General features: G+C 41.8%; 1 protein-coding gene across 2 annotated transcripts in view; it reads left to right on the top strand.

Moving 5' to 3' along the window:
• Window positions 1-21,329: 21,329 nt before the first annotated feature.
• The window catches only part of Meis1 (Meis homeobox 1), a 140,751-nt gene continuing 137,286 nt past the window's right edge, over window positions 21,330-24,794 (top strand). For both annotated transcript variants that reach the window (XM_060365707.1, XM_060365708.1), the window contains exon 1: window positions 21,330-23,074. In XM_060365707.1, coding sequence (XP_060221690.1) covers window positions 23,063-23,074 — 12 coding nt within the window. In that variant the 5' untranslated portion in view covers window positions 21,330-23,062. The remainder of the gene's footprint in view (window positions 23,075-24,794) is intronic.

The raw sequence follows: 24,794 nt of genomic DNA, 5'->3' as shown, positions 1-24,794 counted from the left end.
TTAATCCTATAGGCTCAGGGCCACACGATCATAACCTTGCTACACCAACCTCCCCAAAACAGGTGTGTTAATGCAGTCACTCTGTGGAAGAGAAAGAGGAATTCAGGTGTGGTATAGAACGGTAACTCAGCTCATAGCAAGTCCTGGTATTTTGCTTACATGACCTCTGGTTTTCCATGCAAATAATTATATAATCCTCGTTTTCTAGTGTTAAGACTACAGTACTAAGGAAGCCGATCAAAGCTGCCCCTTTCCCAAGTGAGGAAGAGTTCGCTCTCAGGCATAGATTTTACGTAGTTTTGTTTGGTTGTTTTCGTTTTTGTTGTTTAAACTACGTAAGCTACATCAGTCTGAATTTTCTTCTGCTACTGGAAATCTTTTTTTTTTCTTTATTATAAGTGGGAAGTGAGCATTTACCTAACACACTCTTTATGTCTTTCATAAGTTTTACAAATTGTCTGTTAGTGAGTGGACATGTTAGTAAGGATTCCAATTCCCTGGAACACAGAATTCTGATGGAGAAAACAGGAAACAAAATTGCTTTGAAAATGTGGTGTTATTTTCGACAGCAGTTGAAAGGCCAGATATAATGGAAGACAGTAAATGATAAATGATAAAGGAAGAAAGGAGATAAAATTCACAAAGACAACGTGTGAAGGCAATGAGAGGAAGGTTTTAAGCATACATGCCTTTTTTACATTTTCAAAACATGTTCAGCTATCATGTGTAGAAGTCATTACAGACAGACAAGTGAAAGTAAAAACCATCATTCTAGGCTGTTCTAGGTGCCCGAACAAGCAAGGATGAGAATGACTTGGGATGGAATGGCTTCAAGAGGAAAAAAGAGAGATTTTGGATGATGGTGAGTGGGGTGTACATGAATTAAGAATGGAGTGATAAAGGTGACAATATTGTTATTGTGGCTTTGGTCCCATTTCCAGATATGTTTTTTCATGGCTAGCTTTCAGCTGCTTTTCTAGATGTTTCATAATTTTAATTTTATTTAATGATATTCTGAAGATTTTAAGAATGAAAAAATTGAATTTCACAGTATTTTTTTAGTGAAGGGGAAACATGTTTAATATTAACATTGCTATTTTACTTTTCTTGCATGTCTGTACTCACTCTCCCCATTTCCAGATTTCATGAATCTCTGATGAAGTTGCAGGTCTCACTGTCCAACACACAGTTACTCTTGTCCTCACTCAAATCTGAGGTGTTGGCTTAATAAGTCGCATGCATTGATCATATTTAGAGGCTTCATCAGAATCATAGCTAACTGAGGTTTGGGTGGTTTTTTTTTGCCTCTCTATTATTTTTCTTTTGTGCAATGTAAGTATGTTTCCTTCCTTTTCCTGTTGATTTTCATGGCTCAAAATCTGCAATGACTCCAGTGGTTATCTTTACCATTTGAAAAAGCGTTTTTTTCTTTTTTCTTTTTATTTTTATTAATTACACTTTATTCACTTTGTATCCCCCATAAATCCCTCCCTCCTCCCCTCCAGATCCCACCTTCCCACCCTCCCACCCCCTTCTTCACACATGTCCCTCCCCAAGTCCACTGATAGGGGAGGTCCTCTTCTCCTTCCTTCTGATCTTAGCCTATCAGATCTTTTATGTCTCAGCTTCTTGATTTAATGACCCCAAATCCTGAGACATCCAACCCACCTGTCACTCTTCCCCCCAGGTCCAATCTCAGGAGCTCTGAGGAGCTGTACCTCATTCTGTTCTCATTAATTCATGATTCCCACAGAGAGATGGGTTTAAAGCATGTCATTTTAAACCTGCACAGTTCTGCATGTTTGTTTCTATCTTTCAATAATCTTGAAGTTCTTTGTCCATTTTTCAGATCTGATTTTTTTCATTTTGTTTTACTAGTTTGCTTGTGTCTCTTCACTCTTTGGTAATTTCTAAATGTTTACTATTACCAGATCCTCTGGACTTAAAACACTTTCTTGTGGCTTTTATTCAGCAAGTATAAGACTCTTTAGGCCATGTTTTCCTGCCTTTATAACTCAGTAGACATTTGGGCCATCTTGATATTGAAACAGTTTTAAATGAAGACATCTGAGGGCACAGTGCCTGGCCACAAGTGGCCATTAGAATGTATCTTGGATCTTCAGATAATTTTACATGAAGAGAATAGCTCCCAAGGTTATTATTGTGAATCATGCTCTTCCGGAGACCTGGCCTGGCCCACTGAATGTGGAAACAGCCTTTCCTCTATTTCAGAAAGTTTTCTTTAAATACTGTAGCCTTTCTCTAGTGTTTTATTAGTGTATACTCCCCTCAATCAGTTTCTTCATTCATCACAAATCATTTTCTATACTACCGGTTCTGGTCCTGTTTCTCCCAAGTACACACGTGCTACTTCCAGAACACCACTGTTCTGCCCTGTATTTAGCCATTGACATTCTTTTTAAACTTGTCATATTGCCTCTATTCTTTGTGATCCCTTGTTTTCAAGTTTGGCTTTTTGTACCAGTACCTGGTTCTTCAAAGCAAAAGACAAACAAATAAATGAAAACAAACAAACAAACCAAATGAAACAAAGAAAAAAACGAAACATGTTTCTAGTGTCTACAGTGTATCTTTCTCCAGATTTGAGCTATCTTGTTTCTCCCTCCCTATACTGAATGCAATAGTTTTACATTACTTTGCTTTGATGAAGACAAACCCGAGTACAGGTTTTTGTTTTTTTTTTTGGTCTGGACATGGAGTATGTAGGTCCTTGGTACTCCTGAGCTCTCTTCATTTGGATCCCTTTGACCTGAAGTCTATATGTTAAAGGTGTCTTCCTTGAAGGCTCCATTTCTGTCTTTTAGGAAGACAGTGAACTGCTTGAACTCATCATCCGTGATACGGACTAGCTCTGCTGTCTGTACTCGGTTTTAAATGTCACCCTGAGACACTTTGCTCTCCTAATAATTTATCCTGCTCTGAGGAGGTAAAAATAAGAACTGTGGTTTTTTGTTGTTGTGTTGTTTTCCATGAAATTCACAAAACAACAGAAATCTGTGTTCATCTTAGTGAGACCTTATCTCAAGATAGTTTTTAGAAAGTAAACCAGGCTGGAGAGCCAGAGCTCGGATGTGGAAGACATACTGAAGGATGTGCCAGCTCCCACAGAACAGCACACAAATTCTTATGGAGAATACTAAAACAATGGGAACCAAATACATACGCCCCTGAGAAATAATAAACTGATGTTTTCTGTGACACTCTTCTGACCTTTTCTTGTCTACTCTGGATGCTTAGAGGGATTCTGAACTGTAATTCCCTTGCAGCATTCTTGGAAATTGGTCTTAACAGAGATTAAATTTCAGTTTCCCAAGAGGTTGTTACGACTACGACATTTCTCTGAAGTGAGTACAGCCCTTGCAGGTAAGATGTGGTGTTAATGACGTGTGATGGGACGGCTAGGCTTCAGCTGCCATGCTAGCCAGAGAGAATCCCAAATCATTTGACTCATTATTCTGCCAACAATAGACTTTTTTATATTAGACCATCACATACGGAAATTAGAAATTCTAAGATTTCGTATATACAAAAAAGATATTTTAAATTAAGGACAGGGTTCTTAAAATGTATATCTAGGCACATGTTGTGTGCCTCTCTCATCCATGATGAGTCACTGGTGTGAGCATTCAGGCAGAAGAGCCTTCTGCATCAGACCTTAGCACGAAGGGCAGCAGGAGCAGCCGTAAGGATTGGTCAGCTTCATCCAGCCTCAGGACCCTGTTCAGAGATCCTTTGCCTCCTTAGAGCAAGGGGTACTTCCTCTTTCCCAACAATCTTTTTTACAGTTTTTAGCTTCACAAAGGAAAGCTCCCCTGGAAAGTACCTTTTCATTACCCTCACCTCCATATTTTCATCTTTTTTACAGGTTTTAACAGAACTTCAGAAACAAAAAGAAAGAAAATATTTCCCTAACTCCTTTTTGCAATAGAAAGGAGGGGGGAAGAAAGCACACTTTCATTTTAGAAATCTTGAAAATGCACAAAAGTAGGTAAAGAAAGTAAACATTATACACTTCTTATAATCAATTACTGTGTTTACTCACTTTCATTTTTCCAGATATATTCAACTATATGCTTGATTATATAGCCTTGTTTTTAGCTTTTCTTCTCATTTTTATCGTCCCTTTAAATTCTATAATTATAATTATTTCTTTAAAAGAACGTAAGATTTCAAAGTTGCTGTATCTCTAGTAGGAAATTTACAAAGAAAATGGGCAACTCAGAAAAGAATGAAAAAAAAAATAACCACCAATTAGTTATATGCTAAAACTGGAATGTAATAAAATGCAGCTTTAAATTTAAGGATTTATTTTCCCCTATAAATTCAGAGAAAGCTATTCAGACCTTCAAGTTCAGTGTTGACAGGTAATTTCAATATCTTGCAGAGACTTTTAACATGTCATGGTGCCCGTATGGAAGTCAGAGGACAACTTGAAAGAGTCAGTTCTCCGCTTCCATTGTGCAATCTCAGGGACTGAATTTAGTTTTGAAGCAGGTGTTTTAACTTCTGAGGCATTTTTTGGTGGCCTGCTGTTGTTTTGTTGTTGTCTGCTTGATTTGTTTTTGTTATTGTGCGTGTGTGTGTTTTACTGTAGCCACATAACTCTCCACAGCAATGGTTCTCAATCTTCCAAATGCTGTGACTCTTAATACAGTTCTGCCTTTTTATGGTTGGCGTCTCCCCAATTCTGTTGCTATTTAAAAACTGTAATTTTGCTACTGTTATGAATTATAATATTAATATCTGATATGCAGATGGTCTTAGGTGACCCTTGTGGGGTTGTTCAGTGGCCCACAGTGGCATGACCCAGAGGTTGAGGCTGCTGCTCTAGGATGCTATTTTTGGAATATACATTTCAATGGGAGAGAAAGCTCACATCTCATTGAAGTCTTCCTGATTCCTCACCTCAGCAAATGGACAACTAATGAGTAACTTTTGATAAGCACTTTAATTAATATCTAAGCATAATAGAAAGAAATCTCTATACTTGCTGCTTTTAAAAATGCTCTTTCTACCAACAGATTACAATAGTTTCATAGACAAACTTGACCTAAAACTTAAAGGCTACAACGATCTCATTCAAATTAGTGGCATGTTGTCTCAAGTTTTTAATTACACAGCTGCTGTTAGAAGGGCTAAAGGCTTTGCCCTGGAAGCATTGCAGGAGAGAGCTGGGTCCTTCCACAGTGCCCTTGGCCATCTCAGTAGAGCACACTGGCCTTCGCTGTAATGTCCCATCAAAGTCAGTGCTGTGAACATTCTGATTCTTCTGATGGGCCTTCAGCTTCTGGTGAGGGGATCTGAGGAAGGCTAAGTACAGTACAAAGTCATTTGCAAAGTAATAACAATGTTTCCCGCACAGGTGATAGCTCAGAGGAGATTTAATTGGACAAAATTACCCCATTCCAAGAATAATACTTTATACTTTATGTCACAATTATCTCTGAAGGATCTTGAGGAGATTTATGAACATTGATTAAACATCAGCACACCACTTTGAAAAAGGTGATATTAATACTGTTACGCTGAGCCCGAGAGGGATGGTTACCTAATCCGGAGCTTTTGTCAAGAAGCAATCCCAATATGCCTGACTATGTCAGGACTATTCTTCCATAAGACTGTGAAGCTTTGGGAGATCTTACGTTCATGACATATAATAACTAAAATGGCAAAAGAGGAAAAAGGTTTATTTCCCAGCATATCTTAAAACTGCCACAAAAGAATGCATGTTTGATTTTTAGAATCATAAAATATTGGAATCATTTCTCTTGATCCCCTGAGATTTTAGTTCGACAAGTTCTGTTTATAATTAGTCCGCCCTCTATTTTCCAGCTATAAACGTTTGGCATCAGCTGAATCAAATATGAAACTCAAAAATCACTGGAGCTGGGAAGAATATCAGAAAATTAGAGTCAAGTTCTTCTGATTTCCAGATGAGAAACCTTGAGCCCTAGAGAGAATAAAAGATGAAAGGGGGTCTCATTCCAAATAATGAAGAGGCTTTACCATTGTTAAAATGTCTCTGGTTATACGGCAAGCCCCACATGGGGCTCTAAGGCCTTTCTTAGTGTGTGAGGCAGTTGAACATCTTGAGCTGAGGCAGTATGAATAATTCCATGAAAAGTGAAAGTGATGGTAAATGGATAAAGCTTTCAGCTCAAGTCAACACACACACACACACACACACACACCAACTCAAAATCTCTAATATGGTTACTGTAAACCATCCTCAATAAATTCAGATGCTACCAAATGTAGTTGTGTGTGGGAAAACACCCACCCCACCCCACAGTCAGAGTAAGCCCTCCATGAATGCTTGTTTTTTCCTCCAATCAGCCCTCCCCAACCCTCTACCCATCTCAGGGACTGGGGTCTGAAAGTACTTGACCCGTGTGCCTCTACGTGCCTTTAAGTATGTGCCTTTAAGTACCACAAAACGATTTTGGTTGTATTTGCAGCAGCCTCACATATCCTACCCGACGCTGCTGTAAATGTTAATCAATTATTCTCTGGAGTTTCTTTACAAGCAAAAACACTGACACGAATGTGTGTACATGGAAGGTTATAGTCAATGAAGTATGCACAGAGTTGGCGAAAGTTATACATGCACATATTAGTCAGATTAACAGCTGCAAATTGTGAACCTGTTTGGGGAAAAAACTGGAAGGACTCCCAAAGATCCAGACTGTAGATGTTCTAAGTACTCTTTCTGGCTAACATCACTGCTTTGGAGAAATAAGCAAGAGTTGCTCTCTTAATCAAAGCATAGGAACAGTTTGTTGTTGTTTGTTGCTGTGTTTTTTGTTACAATTAAACTGACTGCTATGATCTGGGAAACAAAGCTATTCTGTGGAATAATTCTGATGCCCACACTTATGCTGCCTTCACAGTATCTCCCCATCGCTACCAGTTTCAGAAATTCTGTAATGTAACAAAAAGAAGGTGATAAAGAAGTGCAGACATTGTGGTTTCACTCACCTAACTGCATTTTTAACATAAAAACCACGACAAAGCTGACTACTTTTGCTATTCTCTTTAGAACACATCAAATGTCTAATATTTAAATCTTGGCTCCTCTACTCCCTCCACCTCAGTCCATTTTCAAAGTGATGGATTCCTTCCTCAACCTACAAAAAGATTTCACTACATTGTAGAAGAAAATATTTTGGAAATGAAAGCCTATCTTTAACATTTCCAAATAAATGAATTCATATTCCATAGAAGCCATAGTCATAGGTATGTCATATGCAAAATGATACCATATAATTAGAAGTGGATTTAGACAGAAAGACAGAAAGATGAGCTGTAAAAGCAGATAATTAGTGCACTGTTATAATTGGCAAATACTTCTCAATCCCATGGTAACTGTGCTCAGAAAAGGGCTCCTGCAAGTTGACTAATTTTTCCTGAAGGCACTTTTCATCCCTCTCTTTAAATGGAAAGTTTGAATAGCTGTCTTCTTAAAAATTACATTATTATATGTCATAAACTGATTTATAATGTTTTAAAGTATTGCAGCATTTTAAAGTATGAAAAGACATATCAACTGTAAGAACCAAATATTATGTTTATGAAATGAAAGAACTATATTAAATCTAATAGCCATGTTTTGTACATAAATTTCAGCATATTCTTTTAAAAATAAACATTATTCACAGAATGAAAAATTACTTTAAAACAAAGGGAAGTAAACAGTTCTCAGTGAATGTGGATAATCAGTTCAAAATGCCTGAACACTGCTTTTGGAGATGTATTCCAGAAGTCCAAATCCTTTTAATTGTGAAGTAGACAACCAGGAAAGAAAGAGAAAATAATTTAAAGTTTTAAGCAAAAAGAATGTTTTCTCATGTTCCCTCCTCAAATATTTAGGAGAATGCAGTCATACATAGGGATTTTTTTTCCAGATTAATACCAGAACTTAGTACGTTGAGTTCCCAGACACAACTGTGAATCCCAGGTCCTGCATGTTGTTAAACCCACCCTTCTATAATATAGAGGAGAATGTGCTGTCCCATGGCTTGGAGACGTAAAGAAGATGGCAGATCTGGCATGTGGTTTACATACAATGATATTTTATTAAATTAATCATACAAATAACACTTTCTGCTTTATTCCTTGCTATTGTTATCTGGGAATGATAAGTCACTTCAACCAAAGATAACCATGTTCTGAATGGAACAGCATGAAACAAAAAGTTGTAGATGTTGCCAACTATAAGAAATAAGACCCAAAAGTTAGTTAAACAGAATCAAGCTGAAATTGGATGGGACAAATGTTAGGGAAGAGGACAGCCTAACAGTGGGACAGATTCATGAAATCTAGAACAGACTTGTCTTTTTGTCATCACCAACCGTGAGAAAAGCAAGTACGCTCTGAGGCAGTTCTTTTGGCCACTTGTCTTCTTAAATGTTTTCGAGAAAACAGAGGTTAAGGGTTGGGAAGGTATGAAGTGAAGTGTTTAAAGTGCGTAGACAGCCCTGAGCACTTTTCCTGTGCCAATCTCTGACGCCTGTGACGATTTTCTAATGGAGAAGACAGCTATTGTGCAACTGATGGGTTTTCTATGCACAGGAAGTACATGACTGACTCACAGGCTTCACATGACCCTTCACATCTATTTCTGGGTCATGTATGGCTTGACAGAATTCTTTAAGAGTCTAGAATACCTCATAGAAGTGGGTATGCTGGAGACTATGTTTTTACATAGTAGTTATGTTAGAGACAATATAGGGAGAATAAGTCATATTAAAACAACAACAACAAAACATCTGGCCAGGCAGTGCTGCCACATGCCTTTAATCCTAGCAGTTGGGGGGGAGAAGTGGGTGGATCTCTTGTTAGTGGTTCTCTTAGAGGCCAGCCCGGGCTACAGAGCAAGTTCTAGGACACTATAGGCTACACAGAGAAACAGTAACTCAAAAATAAAACAAAACAAAGAAACTGACCAACTTCTATAGTCATGCCTGCTTAGAATTACTGTAACAGAAAGGTTTTCATACCAACCCAAAGGAAAAATGATAGGGGAAACATGCTGTTAATACCAGCAATAGGAACAGGCATTTTTAGAAAGTGTTTTCAATCAGATCCCACTATGGGGTTAAGCATCTATGTCAGCAGACCTGAGTTACAAACTCATAGGAAATGAGAACTCAAATAAAAAGAGGAAAGTTTTCAAACAAATTCAAATTCTTGTCTCTCAGGGTAAAAAGCTAACATACTGAGGAAGGATCGTTGTTCAGCACCTTCAGGAAATATGCACCAGAAAGTAGCCAATGAGATTATTCAAAACATGGAAGTTTCCAGTTTACAAGTCAGAAGTTTGAGAGAGGCCACCTCTCATAATTCACAGGCACAAAATAAGAGAGAAATTAAGATACTCAAAGGAAAACCATGGTTTGTTAAAGGTCCAAATCCATGAGCCAGGAAGCAGCTTCATGGTAGGAATTTGGTCCTTAGCAGGTTGAGGTGGGATGGGAGGTTAGCTGGAGTCATGAAACCAGCAACAATCCCTTTAGCACAGGAATTTAAACATGGTTGAGCTTGACCTTTGTTGCAATTGTTCTCAGATCCTGTATGTTAAGCCGCACTCTGGTTTGTTCTTGGGTGCCAAATGAGATTCCCAGTACTGTCTCAAGTACTAAAAGATGCACAGCTTTCCCTGTTCTGCTCTGAAGTTTCCAGTCCTCAAGCACTAAGTTGTTCTAAAGACATACCCTGGGTTTCATCTTTCTTATTTTGTTTTTTTTTTTTTAAACCTGTCTATTTGCTTCAATAAATTGTTATTTAAACTCAGTTCCATGTTTGAAAGTAAACAAACTGGAACAAAAGCTTCAAACAACTGTCCTTTGGTTTGCTAAGTATTGTGACCATTATTAGCCATAGATAAATGCAATATAGGGCCAGTGAGATGGTTCAGCAGCTAAGGGGCTAGAAATTGACAGCACAAGTTTGACCCACATGGTGGAGGGAGACTAGTACAACTTGTTCTCTGACACACACACACACACACACACACACACACACACACACACAGGGGCTGGAGGAGAATGAGGACACTCACATATACAAATATATAAAATACCTAAATCAAATGTATTTTTAAAGAAAATTCGAAATAGAAATCTGTGTATAAACTACTTATTTCACAAGCTTGGTATGCAATGCCACAAAGCAAAGACAAGAGTGAAGTCAGGGATGGCAGACCTGGCTCCAGAGCTTGTCTGGCCAGTGGAGGGAGGACGGGGTGTTTTAACTTCTGAAATACCAACAGGCGTCCAGACAAATCTAATGGTAAGCTGAAGAAGCCTGTGCTTTGACAGCTTTCAGCTGCCTTTCACCAAAGGCCTCAAATGTCATTTCCAAATGTGAAGACCAATATCTGGAAGTCACTGTGCCTGGGGGTATTAAGAAAGGCTTTTGACACTTGACTTCCTTGCCAGGAAAATTTCAAAAAAAGAAGGTAACTAAGTGTGAATTGATTAAAAACAACAAAACCAAAAACAAAGTAGAAACATTTAAACTTTCTTCTCTGGAATACAAAACACGTGGGTTTCAGAGTGCAAGATTTTAAGGTATTTTTTTAATGAAAAAATATTTTTATTTCTGTAGAGCTAGGCATATATTCTAAATATCATTCATTATTATCACAATCTTGGATGTTATAAATGTTCCAAACTGTAGTGGTTATATTTCAAAAAAAAATGCCTTGTAAAATTGAAACTTCATAGAATTTACTGATATTAACAATTATGCAGTATTTCTATGGGATACAGTTTCACTTTATATAACAAAGCTGAGTTGCCAAACATTGGCTTAATTTCTTCATAACTTTGGAGCTCTTTTTTTTTTTTTTCTTTCCTGATCATGATGTTCATTTTTTTTCTCTTCTTTTTATGCTCTTCTTTCCATGGTCATTGTGTGATATTTGTTAAGGAATACTTGGTCATGTTGATGTAGAAAAAACCCTACTTAGAACCAGGAATATTGCACATGCTGAGACCTCTTCAAATGATAACTTCTCAGAGAACAAACAGATTTGGGTGTTTATCTCATAGCAAATTCTTTAAAATGTGTTAGGATATTCCTTACTCTACGTGAGGAAGAATTTGAAAAAAAATGATAAGCTTTTGAAGTTTAACTTTAAAAAATATATTTGTACCCTTTGTTCTAGGTGAGATAATTTTATGAAGACTAAATAATAGACCCAAGACGGTGATACAGGCCTTTAATGCCAGCACTTAGGAGGCACAGTCAGATGGAGGAGAATCTCTGAGTTAGAGACGAGTTTTGTCTATATAGCCAGTTCCAGGACAACCACGGGTAAATTGAAAAAGGCAAAATAAAACAACAAACAAACAAAAGTAATAAACAGTAATTTTGACTTCAGATATTGTTCAGATAGGGCAAAACTTGCAAAGCTGGATGAGCTGGACGCAATGACCAAAGTCAAAGCAGAAAGACTCCTTTGGAATAATTTTTCCAGCCAAATTCTAAAGTATTAATCTCTAAAATTTTCTCTGAAGTAGGTCTCATTATCATTCCTAAAAATACACACTTTGTTGAATTTTGAAATGACACATTATCTGTGCAATTTTATAGTAGATAATCCTTAAATGAAAAAAAATAAAATAAAAAGCATACTTAGAAATCAAAATAAGCTGGGCATGGTAGCACACACCTTTAATCCTAGCAGTGGAGAGGCAGAGGCTAGTGGAGTCTAAGGCTAGCCTAGCTTACATAGTGAAATTCTGTCTCTTAATAATAAATAAAAATAATATAATCAAAGCATACTGCATGTGGCTAACTTCTTCTGACTCAATCAGCCCACTAGTGACCGTGGTAAAACTTGAGCCAAATAACCTCTCTGCCACTCCTATTAGCTCTTGGCTGGGAATCACTCCCCAAGCAAGGAGCTTTTCTAATTTCTGCAATTATTCTTCCATTTCAGTCTACAAACATCCCTACGTGATTACATATAAAACTGTACAGCAAGGATGGAGCAAATTTCTGGGTTCCTCAAGGGACTTTCAAGATATGAATCTGAATCGACTAGTATCTAAAAAGAATTGTACTGACCTTTAATCCCCAGAGAGTGCTAGGCTCTTTTGTTACTGTTCAACAAATAGAGAAAAACAACACAAAACAAAATAAACAAAAAACCAGTAAACAGTATAGGTTTTTTTAAAAATGGCAAAATACACGACCATTGATAAATTTAGCTGCAATTTTTTTTTCTACAGATCATCCAAGATAAAATCCAAGGCAGCCAAAAAACTTAGACTAAAAGCTAAAGATAAACAAAAAGTGGAGAGAAAAGGGAAAATAAACAACTAATTTGTTTTAGAAGCAAAATTTGAAGCTCAAATAAAGATTTTTAGCATTAGCAATACCAACTCTCTAGGCGTACTGGCCTTCCTTACACAGGGTTAGGGTAACCCTGGTGGCTACGAGGGTTCAGGGAAGTAGAATACAATGCTGTTTTGTGAAGTTTAGACTTGAGCATCCCAATGAAATATTATGTCTGTTTGGAATCTGTGATGTTCGTTTTGAGTTCTTAAAGGTAAGCTGCTGATGGGGTCAAGGTTAGAAGTCATGCGGTACCAGAATAAGGAAATGCCTTGAGTGTCCCTGCACTGGGCCATCGGACCCTGGCCAACTGACCCTCGAGTGAGTCTCGACATGTACTCAAACCCTCCACTTTTCTTCATAGTCCCAAGGGAACTGATTAAGTGAGAGCCCAGGGCCTCAGGGAAGCCTGACTGAAGTTGTTTCCTGTTGCTGCCGCGGCTGTTGTTGGGAGGGGAGCTGTTGGGGTCAGGGGCGTTGTGTGTGTGTAGTAGAAGGGGACAAGCCTTAGGAGAGGCCCACTGTCACCCACAAGCTCTTCTTCATCTTTTCCTGTCTTGACGTCCTCCGCAGCTTAGGGGGTCCCTGGCTCACACAGCTAGTTGGCCCACTCTCCATCAGCATATACCATTGCTCTGCAAGCAAACATACACCCACCTCCAGCCTTCTAAGGAAAAAAAAAATAGGAAAAATTTCGGATGTTATCTGTATCTGTGTTATTTATTTATTTATTTTTCTTTCCAAAGAGTTAGGGGGAAATTTTTGTTTTAAAGAACATCAAGGCTTATAGAAAAGAGAAGGAATCGGCTGTGTCATCTAACCTCTCTGGACCTTAGCTTGTGCATCTGTGAAATGGTCCTTGAGCCTTGAACTGCCCAGCGGTGGGGGAACAACTGTGAAGATTTTTCACTGCCTCGAGAAGGGCAATGGTTTCTTCTGGACGTGTTTGTCCAAACCTCAGTATTGGCCATCCCCTGCCCCTCCTACATACTTTCCTTTGCTTCCTCGCCCCAAGAAGAATCTCTGTCTGTAAATGTAAACATGGAAGCGCAGACAGCTTTGCCCAACTATTTCGGAAAGTGGACCCGGACCTCGCGCTGAAGGGGGTGACCCGCTCGTTTCCCGCCTTGGGCAGTGTCTAGGGACAAGCCCGGCCTGGGGCTGAATGCAGCCTGCAGGGCGGCTCGGAGCCTCAGCCCCTCCGGGCTTTCCCGGTCCAAGGTCCCCTGCGCCTAGCGCAGCCCTTGCTCGCCCGGCTCCCCAGCTCCCTGCGGTCGCTCCTCCCGCCCGCTCTGCTGCACGCGGCGCCCGGAGGCTGGAGACTCCCGGGTCCCGGTGGCTCCTCCGCGTCCACTCTCGGCGGCCGGAAGCTGGGACGAGCGCACGCACGGTCTCTGCGCTGCTCTCCTGAGCACCAGCAGCCCTAAATTCGGCTCCTTCTGCCCCTCCCTCTCGGGGTGGGGGGTCGTGGCACAAGGCACCCGGTCCCTACGTCTCGCAAGGCTCTGGTCGCCGGAGTACAGGACCTACAAGACCTGCTCCCTCCGGGTGACGCCTAGCTGTCCGTAAACAGAGGCGAGAAGATTCTAGAATCGGAGCCGCTGGACACACATTGCTCAGGAGCCCTCCAGTCCCCCTGGAAAGAAAGGCACCCTCCCTCGGACACTCAGCCTGGAGCTGGGGAAGATAGGGCCGGGGGTCGCTCGCCCTGTCCCAGCGTCCCCGAGAGCTCTGCCCAGGGCTGGCCGCTGGACGCTTTCCGCTCTTCCTGCAGAGGCCGGGCGAGCCCCAACGGAATGGCTGTCCAGAGAGGCCGAAGAGCCGGCAGGCAGCTACCTGCAAAGGGACCTTTCCATCCTGGCTGGCCACTCGTCTTCGCCCCCAAAGGACCCGTTATCTCAGAACTCCCCCGCACCCAGCCCGGAGTGCTCAGAACACCCAGCTCCTATGGTTGCAAGTCCACAGCCTGCAGCATCCCCACCGAACCCAGGGAGAGAGCGCCTCCGGGGTGCAGGCAGGCACCAAGGCAGGGCGACACGCACACACACGGCGGGGGGACACTCGGTGATTGCCTCACCCCACGTTGCCGGAAGCGGCCGAGGAAGCGCTAGCGAGTGAAATTATCCTTTCAGACCTGGAAGAAGCGAAGCCTGCCAGGTCCTAGGTTCTTCCTCCTGGTAGCAAACTGACCCTGCCTCGCAGAAGTTTGCTCAGACATTGTGATCTTCAGCAAGCGCAGCCGTAGTCTGAAGCTTTTTATTTATTTTTTTCTTAAGACAAGGAAAGATGGTATTTATTTTTCATTTTTAAATAAAGGCACAGAAAAGTACTTTTCCAGATCGTCACAAATGAGTAACTGCTCAGCAGGCGCCCTTCAGTTTCTTCTTGTTCTTTTCTTCTAGTGTTTTTCTGCACTGCTAGAATTCTCTCTGAGCTGCAGGAAGCCTTCGATGTTTTTCTTATTCATTAAATAACTCAATGAAATGTTACAATATTTATTTTTGAATAATCAGCCCCCCCAATTTTTTTTTTTTTTTTTTTTTGCCTGAAGGTTCTCACAGAACGTGTCCCTTTATTCATTGTACCATGGCTGCTAAGCATGAGCGGTCAGCCTCAGCCGGTTGCTTTAAAGGTAAATGTTTGCAGTTGCTGGCTGCATAGCAGCGCGCCAGCCAGTCCCCTTCCAGTACTCAATAATTCCATTATTAGTGTAGACTATATCAGGCTTGAGCTCACTTGTGATCACTTCTTGGGGAAAAAAAAAATCTAGGTTTTCCAGCTGTTGCACCTAGGATTTTGTTTATTTTTTTTTTTAAATGTGAGTTAAGTAGTTCATAAAATAATAATCATTTATGGTTGGGAGTTTTAACAAAATCCATCACCAACACAGCTAAAACCACCCCAGCTTTCAGTCTGCCGTGCAAGCAGTCTCCATGCCTAAGGTGGTCAGTGTCAGACCTGGTTCTCTGACAACCCTGATAGTTAAAGTCCCTCTGACACAGTGTCACTTCAAAACATACACTTGAAAAGCCTCATTCAAATACACCCATGTATCAAGATGTCTTACTCTTCCTTTTCACTATTACGTTTTCTTTAAAAGTAAGGTGTTTTTTATTTTGTTTTTTGTTTGGTTGGTTATTTGGTTGCTTTTGCTTTGTTTTGTTGTTGTGTTTTTAGAAAGTTGTCTCTGGTAACTTGTTGTACACTTCTGGCTTGATTTCTGAAAAGCAGAGGAACAATTTGAGGAGCCCTTGCACCAAAGTTCTGTGGCTCTTTGATAAAACCCACATGACTTTGTGACTTCTCCATTGATGGGGTGGGCACTGGGCATTTCAAATCATAAAATTACTTCTGTGTGATCATTATGATTACTTCAGAAACTAAATCAGTGCTAGAGGTCTAAGTTAGTTGTCTGTGTTTCCCTACCCCAAAGTTTCCACAATGTTCGTACATATTTTTAAATGAAACAAAACATATATACGTGTGTGTGTGTGTGTGTGTGTGTGTGTGTGTATTTAATGTGAAAGAGAACAGAGACTGCCTCTGGTGTATGAAGGCTTGACTTTAGTCCGGTGACTTGCCTTACTAAACACTTGCTTCAAGAATCATCAATGGGATGAACACAAATTTTTTTCTCATTACCACTTTCATCTCTGATCTTCTAAAAGTGACAATCTTGATTCTTAAATAAATATTCTATTCTGGGCGCCATTTTCCAGGTAGTAGCAACTGCCAAACAAAGCCACACTCCCAGCCAAGCAATCACCCATAATTTCTTTTTAGAGAGGTTGATCCTGTCACATCTTTTTATGGATTTTTCTACATTGACTGAGAAAGAGGAGTGGGTAGGAATGAAAATTAAATGTTGGAATTAGTCTGTACTTAATCAAGTACTTTGGATGCACCTGTACATGACATCAGCTGGATTGAAAAAGATAATTTGGCTCTAAAACCTTTTCACAGAGTCCCAAGTCCTGTGATCCTCTCTTGTCTGTTGCTGGTATCAAAGCTCATCCTACCCATCCCCAACACACACATTCTTCTCCCCACCCCCACCTCCACTAAATACTAGACAGTGAAAAGTTTGAAGTAAACAAGGCTGCAGTTTTTCTATTGTCCAGTAGACGGCACAAAAGATCAAGCCTTTAAGTACTGAACAATCCAAGGTGGTTTGGTTACATTCGGATGCCAGTGGACTGTTCTTTTAAAGAGCCATTCAGCAGCACTGTATTTGTGAAGCAGAGAACTATCTCAAAACTAAAATTAACTCTGCAAAACTTTGAAATGGAGTCCAATGAAAATATTTGTGTGTCTCTGCCCAACAAATGCATTTCCTCCAGAAAATACAATGATGGTTATAAACGAAGAGAGAAATGTTATTACAGATTTTAACTAAAAGCTGTTTGTAAGGAAATTAAATGAGAGATCAAAATAAAAAAAAATAATGAGGCATTTCAGTTTTACTCAGCTCCTAATGGGTAAAGTATTGGCAACCTGGGCCTTCAAAAGTTCATGTTAGAATTTATGTTATACTTCAATGTTCTTTGTTATGTTTAACATAAAATTCAGCCCCAGACTTGGAGCATTGCACTTTAAATGAGTTTGTATACATATGCATATATAGTAAAAGAGAGAAATTCTCTGGATGTTTTGTGTGCAGCTTTGGGGAATGGGAGAGCCTTGGAATCTTAGATATAATAGTTAGGGCTGCTTCTCTAAGGCAATGTATAGCTTTGGCTAGTATTAATATTTAAAAGATCCCTATTTCTTTGCATTCTGCAGACTCTGTTGAAGTTTGGGGAGAAGCAAAGTGTAGGCTAATAACTCATTTCCCAGTTAATTTTATTAAGAATTTATAGCACTGTTTAGAAAGTTTTAAGACAACCATAAATTTTATTAGAAATATTTTATTAAGCCCTCTATTTAATTAATAAAAGACCTCTCTATAAGTTCTGAAAATGTCAGAGCTGGTAATTATGTTAACCAGTGTAGTTTTCCTCTCTCTAGAGACCAAACCATTTTAATGATTTGAAATAGAAAAGTAGTAGGAAAAGCAACCAGTCTCCCACCATTTATTTTTCCTGGACTTTTGTGAGGCAGTCAGAAGATAGTGAGTCAGGCATTTTCCCTGTGCCGGTCAGAGAGCTGAGGCTGACCTCTCATTGACTTCTGAACTGGACCCAGACAGTCTTTGTTTTCTGAAGCAAAATGTGGTAAACAATTCTCCAAGCCTTGTGGCCTGGATTGTTTTGGGACAGTTGATTAACGTCCTTCCTAATCCTGCCCTTTAAACCCTCTTTCCTCTCACCTAACCAGGTTTCTCCCTGTAATAGCCAGCTAAATAGTTTATTACAGTTTTCTCACAGTCATCCATTAGCTTTAAATTCTTGGTACTGTTCTCATATCACATCCAGGCTCTTATACCAACATTCCTCTATTATCTCTACTAGATTTCAAATCCATTTTCTTTAAACTACCCCCCATTTGTTTTTTTTAAATGCAAATGCTAATGTAGGGGTGCTGTTTGGAGGGCAGAGGGCTGATAGTGTTTTTCTTGAAGTACAAATACCAAGCTCCCACACTCCAGGAGAACCTCAAGAGGGACCACAACATTTTAACAGGCATCTTAAAATGAGGTGCCAGGTGATAAACTCTTATCATTTTGTGAACACAGCTGCCAAACTCCATTGATTAACAGGACTTTATTTGTATTGGGCTGGCAAATACACACACATTTTACCCTCAGAGGTGCCTCTTTAATTTTGAAGAGTTTGGGTCTGACTCATCAGTGTGAACTTTAGAAACAAAAGCCCAGTTCAGGATATGAATGTTGCAAAGAATTACTCACAAGAGAACATAAAGTTACAGGAATTTCTCCATGCCTACCAGCAGCCAAGAGGAGCACTGCTTGCTTTAGAGGCCTCCCAGCAGGGTAGGTGATAGACAATAGGGACCAGGGGCTCAGTTTGCCTCTCTCTTAGTCCCTGCACTCTATCTGTGGGAAGACACTGGGAGCCATGAAAGCAAACTAGAAAATAGAAGGCCTGCATGTTCAAGAGTAGGGCCAACAGCTGGAACTGAACACCAGTGTTTTGCAAAAACCAGAATGCTACTGTCTTTAAAAAGGAAACATCTGAAGTTAGCTGAGGATAGGTGCATCCCAGAACAGCACACATTCCGGGGTAATCTATGTCACAGTAACTTTCTGAGATATCTTGAACTGTCTCCTCATCTTTCCTTTTAATAAATGATTAATTGCTGCCTCCGTAGAAGAGTTTTTTTTTTTTTTTTTATGGCTACTATATTGCAATTCTATACTATGCAATTTCTCTCAGCAAGCCCCAACTGTAATAGCTGTTTGCTAATTGTAAAATTCTTATCCAGAATGAGGTTTGGGCAAACAATTCATACTACTATAATTACATTGTAAAAGTGTTTTAGTTGTTCAATTGTTCAGAAGTAATCTATGAAGGTCTGGAAGTAGTACTAGGTTCACATTCACATTTGTAAATGGAAAGTTTTCAAAACCAATAGGTTTTGTTACCAACCTTGTTTTGCTTGTTACCAACAGCTCACAAGTTCAAACTATCCTCATCTTTAAGGGAAAACCTGTTGGTGGGTAATTAAAGTGTATTTTAAAGGTAGCCTGACACATCACTTTAAAAACCAACAGCCTTGTCCTTGCTTTGAAAAGTTTCTTACCTGTATGTTTCTTTGCCACTTTGACTGGTGAACAAAAACAATTTAATGAAAAGCAAATCTCTTTTAAATCTCTTATAAATCCTATTCTCAAAAATAACGTTGTTTATTAAAACTGGCCTCCAAACTTCAAACCCTTCACGCAGAGTTAAGGAAAATCTAAGCCTATTACTCAAGCCGGCCTGAGACTCCCTTGGGCTCTTAAAGACTAAGTCATCTACATGTATTTCACAGTAAATTTCTCCCACTTAAATTATATTTAATCTATTTCCCTTGCGATTCATTTAAGGACTGTAAACATAGACGATGCCCAAGGTGGTGTCTGTCCTTCCCACCCACCCCATCCCCTACCCTGTCCACCCACTGGGAATTGTGCTGACGGCCCCTGGGCCCCCTGGAGTGGTGACGCTCACAGCCCGCAGGACCCAGCAGCAGTAGACCGCCACTCTCAAGTTTGGGGGCTGGGGAAGAAGGGCTTTCAGGCAGCCTGCCCAGCTAAGTCAGTTCCATAATCCGCAGAGAAGTGTGCTGCTCTGCCCAGGCAGCTCAAGCTTCCCAAAACTTGGGGAAAATATTCTTCCCGAGGCCGGGAGGTAATTCATCTCACTCGCCCATGCCTAGTTTCGACGCACACGTCTGCATTAACCTTGCAAATTACAAGAAAAACGCCTTAGAAGTTGATGAGAAAAGGAAAAGAGTTTCGAACTTGAGTGTCGAAACAAGAAAGAGGCAGAGAGGAGGCACCGAGGCACATGGTGAGGGGTCGTGGGGCCTTTTATTGTTTTAAACAGTCGGATCTCTTTCAAGGCAAAGCCTATTGAAGATTTGAGGTGAACATATGTCAGCCCTTCAGGTGTTCGTTGTCGGGGGCGGAGTGCTGTGCTGGAGGCTCTCACGCCGGGTCTGCTGGGCTTCACCCCCACGCACCACTGCTGGTGTGAAGCAGCCCGGCGCTGGCTTGTGCAAAGTGCTTAAAGAGGTTCCAGCGTTCTAGCTCTCGGTTCTAGTGATGATGACCCCGTGTCTCCTTTCCACGGAAGCCCCCTCAATAGAAACTGCCCGGAGGAGAATGGAAACAAGTTGACTTTGAGCCTTAGAGTTGGCTTCAGTACGTTTCAGAGATGCTAACTTTTTTTCCCAAACAAGCTCGGCGTGAAGGGAGTCCCCTAATCTTTCTCAGAACTCTCGGAATAACCTTCCCCAGCCCCTGGGGTGAGGGTTCGGTCCGCAGCTGGCGCTGGGATGGGGGCGGGGGCGATGGGAGCGCGGGCCGGCTGCTTTGAGGGAGAGAGAGCCTTTTGGCCACCTTCAGGGCGGGAATCCGGAATGGCAGTTTGCATTCCCAGCAGATCGAAGCTCCCTGCTGATCGATTATTTGATAATTGATTTTCCCCGCAGCCAATGCGCGGCCGCCTGGGCGGGGACGCCTTCCGATTGGCGGAGCTCTCCACACGGCTGCCTACCGAGATTTGGGTGAGCTCATTTTCCAGTCGACCGCAGGGGGAGTTTTCTGCGAGGCTTCAGCTGGGGGGTTGGGGGTACCCTCTCCGAGCCCAGCGAGCCAAGAGCCCTGCCTTGGGATGTGAGCTTTCCAGCTGCTCAGAGAGCTACTGAGACCGAGCTGTCTAAACCCATGAGAGCCGAGCGCAAAAACAGAGTAAAATAACCCCACTAAATAGAGTAACTGGAGACAAGCGCAGAGTGAGAATAAAAAGACTCAAAAATTTTTTTTAAGTCCGGGGTGTGGTATTTCAAGGGAGAAAGTTAAAAAAAAAAAGTAAAGAAAAGAAAAGAAAGAAAGAAAAAAAGAAAAAAAACAACAGGGCTGGTTGGAGACTTCAAGTTGTGGGCAGGGTCAGCTTTTGTCTGAAATCTCAGCTTCCGAAGTGGGTTTATTTTTTTCTCTGGAACTGGGAGTTTTCGCGGGGCCGGGTCGGAGATAGAAAAACCGACCCGGGGATGGAGGTCTGGGAGGCGGGCGCCGGGCGTCGCTGCTGAAGGAGCTGGGGTGTTGATGGAGGGGGGGGGGGTGAGGCACAGCCACTCCAGGCCAGGCCCGAGTCAGGCCGAGGCTGCAGCCCGTCAGCGTCGCCTAGACAAAGGCAGCCCCGGCCGCAGCGCCCTGGAGCTGTGCGGCCGCGCCGCGCCCAGGGCGCACGGCTACCTTGCCGACCGCACGACCGAGGACGAGCCCCGGGTCCCGCGGCTCCCAGGCCCCCGGCGCCCGCGAGGTCTGGCGCCCGGGTTGGGTTTCGCTCTCCGGCGGTCATAAATAGCTCGGGTGTTTGTAAACAAGCGCTGGGGGCACATTCCCGGCGCCCGGCTCATTGTTCCCTCCCTTCCTCGCTCACTCTGCGCTGCGGCTGGGGCTGAGGGTTGACAGAGAGAGAGACAGAAAGAGAGAGAGAGAGACAGAGAGAGACAGAGAGAGAGAGAGAGAGAGAGAGAGAGAGAGAGAGAGAGAGAGAGAGAGAGAGAGGTGGGGGCGTCCAGGCTCCAAGTGACAAAAATGCAAGTGTTTCTTTTCCTCCGGCCGTGCGTCCACTTCTGACAGCGGGTGGGGAAAAAAGGAAGGAAGGAAAGAAAGAAAACCCCAAAAACTCTTTAGCTGGCTCTGCAGAACGCCCGGGCGGCCGCTACCCCAGGTTCTCAGGACTCCGGAGCTGAACCTCTTCCCAGTTCAGCTCCAGCTCCTCTTCTTGCTCTGGCTCTGACTTCTCTCCTCCTCGGGGAGTCTAGCAGAGAATCCAGTACTTTTTTTTTTTACATCACCCCCCAACGCCACCCCGAAAATTACTGGCAGACCCCAATATTTTCGAGGAAAGTCTAGAAGTCTTTCACGAGCGGAGCCCCGAGCGAATTAACTCCGGCATCTGCCCGCTCCTGCGTTCGTTTCTCCAATTTATTTCGAGAGTCCGCTTTGGGGAAGAGAGGCTGGAAGGGGAAGGAGCGGAGAGGACGCCGGACGCCGAGCCGGCGGTCGGGGAGCTGCAGCCCTCGTCTGTGTGCGGGTGCCCCGGGTGTGTGGTTGGTGGTTGCCTGGGCGTGCGAATTCATGGAGCGCCTCTCTGCCTCTCCAGTGCGGCCAGAGCTCGCTTCGCGCACCCACCCCTGCCGAGGAGCCTACTTGCTGCAGCCCAATGCATTGTGTAAGACGCGACCTGTTATGGCCACCACTACTTCCGGGTTCTAGCATTCTGGTCGGAATCCACCTCTCCGCCTGTGCAACACACACTTTACACGCGCACGGCGACTGCAAGCGGGCAGCATCGATCGTGGCTCCTTTAAGACAAACTCAGACAGACATTTTTTTAACCCTCCTCTCTAATCTCCCTTCAGTTGCTGCAGTTGCAAAGAGGGAGAGGGAAAGAGAAAGAGAGCGAGAGAAGAGAGAAACTGATTAGGAATTAGGACTGATCCAAGGAAAACGGGCGCTAGGGCTTTGTGCATTTGAATATTAACATTTGAGGTGTTCTGACCAGAAGAAGACAGAGCGGATGATCATTCATTCACCACGTTGACAACCTCGCCTGTGATTGACAGCTGGAGTGGCAGAAAGCCATGAGATTTGGTAGTTGGGTCTGAGGGGCGTTCTTTTTTTTTCTTTCTTTCTTTTCTTTTCTTTTCTTTTCTTTCTTTCTTTTTTTTAACTGATTTTTTTGGGGGGGAGAGAGAAGATCTGCTTTTTTTTTTTTTTTTTTTTTTTTTTTTTTTTTTCTCCCGCTGCTGTCTTGGAACCAGAGCGCTTTTATGCTCAGCAACGCGGGTGCCTCGCTTCAGGTCCGGTAGACCGAAGATCTGGGACCAGTAACTCACACTGCTGGAGACGCAAAGGGATTTTTTTCTTTCTTCTTCTTCTTCTTCTTTTTTTTTTTTTTTTTTTTTGGTCGTGCATCATTTTTTTTCCCCCGAGGGAGTCTGCATATTTGTTTCTTTTCACACTGGCCTTAAAGAGGATATATTAGAAGTTGAAGTAGGAAGGGAGCCAGAGAGGCCGATGGCGCAAAGGGTACGTATTAAAAACAATCGTGGAACTCCTATGTGAGATTAAATTGGAACGTGCCTGAAAGACACTGCTGTTAAGTTCCTTTCTCTCTCTCTTTGAATGAGGCTCATAAAGCCGCGGCCTAAATCGACAGGTTTACTTGGTGCATTTGTAACTTTATGCATTTGTTACTTGTGGTTGTTAATTCAAGTGATCAAGTTGTCTATAGATTCATAACACAAGCTCAAGGAATCGCTTGTTTTAAAAGAAAAAGAGATAGAGACAGAGAGAAGGGGAAAATATCTTACATACCCACTGCTAGTTGTTAAGCATTCAGGGACCAAAAGTTTAAAGCTATGTTTAATTAAAATCAGCAGCTGGGAACTTCTGATATTATCGATTATGCTCATCTTTAATATCAGTAGAAAGTAGGTAGCATTTTTAGATAAGTAACTGTCCTAGTAAAGCGAATTTTAGGTTGGAAAAGCGTTCGTCTTTTAAAAGTAATTTTAATTTACATGGATTTTTATGCAAGATAACAAGTTTGCAGATTTTTTTCTTAGATAAACCACATACTGATTGGGTACTAAGAACGCACAGCAGCTCACTTTCAGGACGCAATACTAATTTCCAATATTCCTATTTGAATGGAAATGCCTCGAAAGTAAATGGAGACAATGAAGAGCCGGCTGAGGTGGCTTTTTAAAGAAAAGTGTCCACAAAAAGGCTGCCTTGCATAATTTGTGTCCTGGCCCTCAAAGCCCCCTTTTGGAAGAGAAAGTTACTAGAGGACACATTTTCTTTCTTTCTTTCCCCTCTTGGTTCAGGCAAATGTCAGCATTCTTGCAAAATCTCTTCACACCTCTGGCTTTGAGAGATGAAAGTGCCAATTCCCCTTTCTTTGAAAATCATTTCACTCTCACCATTTCCAAATCTTAGAAAAAGGAACTGGCCTGAAATAAAACAATTAGGAAAATTAAAATAGCTGAGTTTATCGCAGGCAGTAATGCCAATCAATTTGAAAGCACCCTCCTCCCATCAAGGTAGGTGTGCATGTGTGTTTGCTTTTTTAATTTGCTTTAAAACTAAGGAGTAGCAACTGCCTCCCTGACTTCTACTTCAGGGAGAAAGTTTGTGAGAGTAAACTAATGAAATAGAATGTTAGCTGCTTCCTTTGCAGCTTTTCTTTAAACTTGGAGGGAACGTTGCCCAGGCGCAGGTTGAACTGTACCGGGCAGCACAAGCTGCCTTCTGCACACTTCAGCACCACACGTATGAAAGGGGTAGTTCAGTCTTCTTTCATTTAGCAGAGTTTGTTTTGGAAAGCAAGGCAAACCTTGTGTCTTGCAAGACTGCCCAATCCCATGCTGGCAGGGAAATAAAATGAGAAGCCTTTCTGAATTCAGTGCTTTGCAACTCTTCCCATCATAACTTTTAAAAGAAAAGAAAAAAAAATCCCCCCTGAAGTGAAGGGGCTGTGAAACTAGGCGGGTCTGCTACACTGTCCCGGCACGTTTTATTGTTGTGATTTTCGGTTTCCTCCTCCAGAAACATGCATGTTTTACCTTCCGCCTCCGGGAGAATGCCTCTCTGCCTTTCCTTCTTCCTTCCTCCCTTCCTTGCCAAAAGATTTTGGATTTCTGAATGATTCTATATGGTCACAAGTTAGGACAGGAACCTTCATTTCAGATGACTCTCAGTGAGAATTCTAGAATTTTTACTGTTCAAGTGAATTTTTTACAAC

Source organism: Meriones unguiculatus, chromosome 12 (genome assembly GCF_030254825.1).
Source record: "Meriones unguiculatus strain TT.TT164.6M chromosome 12, Bangor_MerUng_6.1, whole genome shotgun sequence".
In the NCBI taxonomy this organism is placed as follows: Eukaryota; Metazoa; Chordata; class Mammalia; order Rodentia; family Muridae; genus Meriones; species Meriones unguiculatus.
The sequence above is the reverse complement of the archived record's forward strand: the minus strand, read 5'-3'. Positions and strand labels throughout refer to the sequence as shown.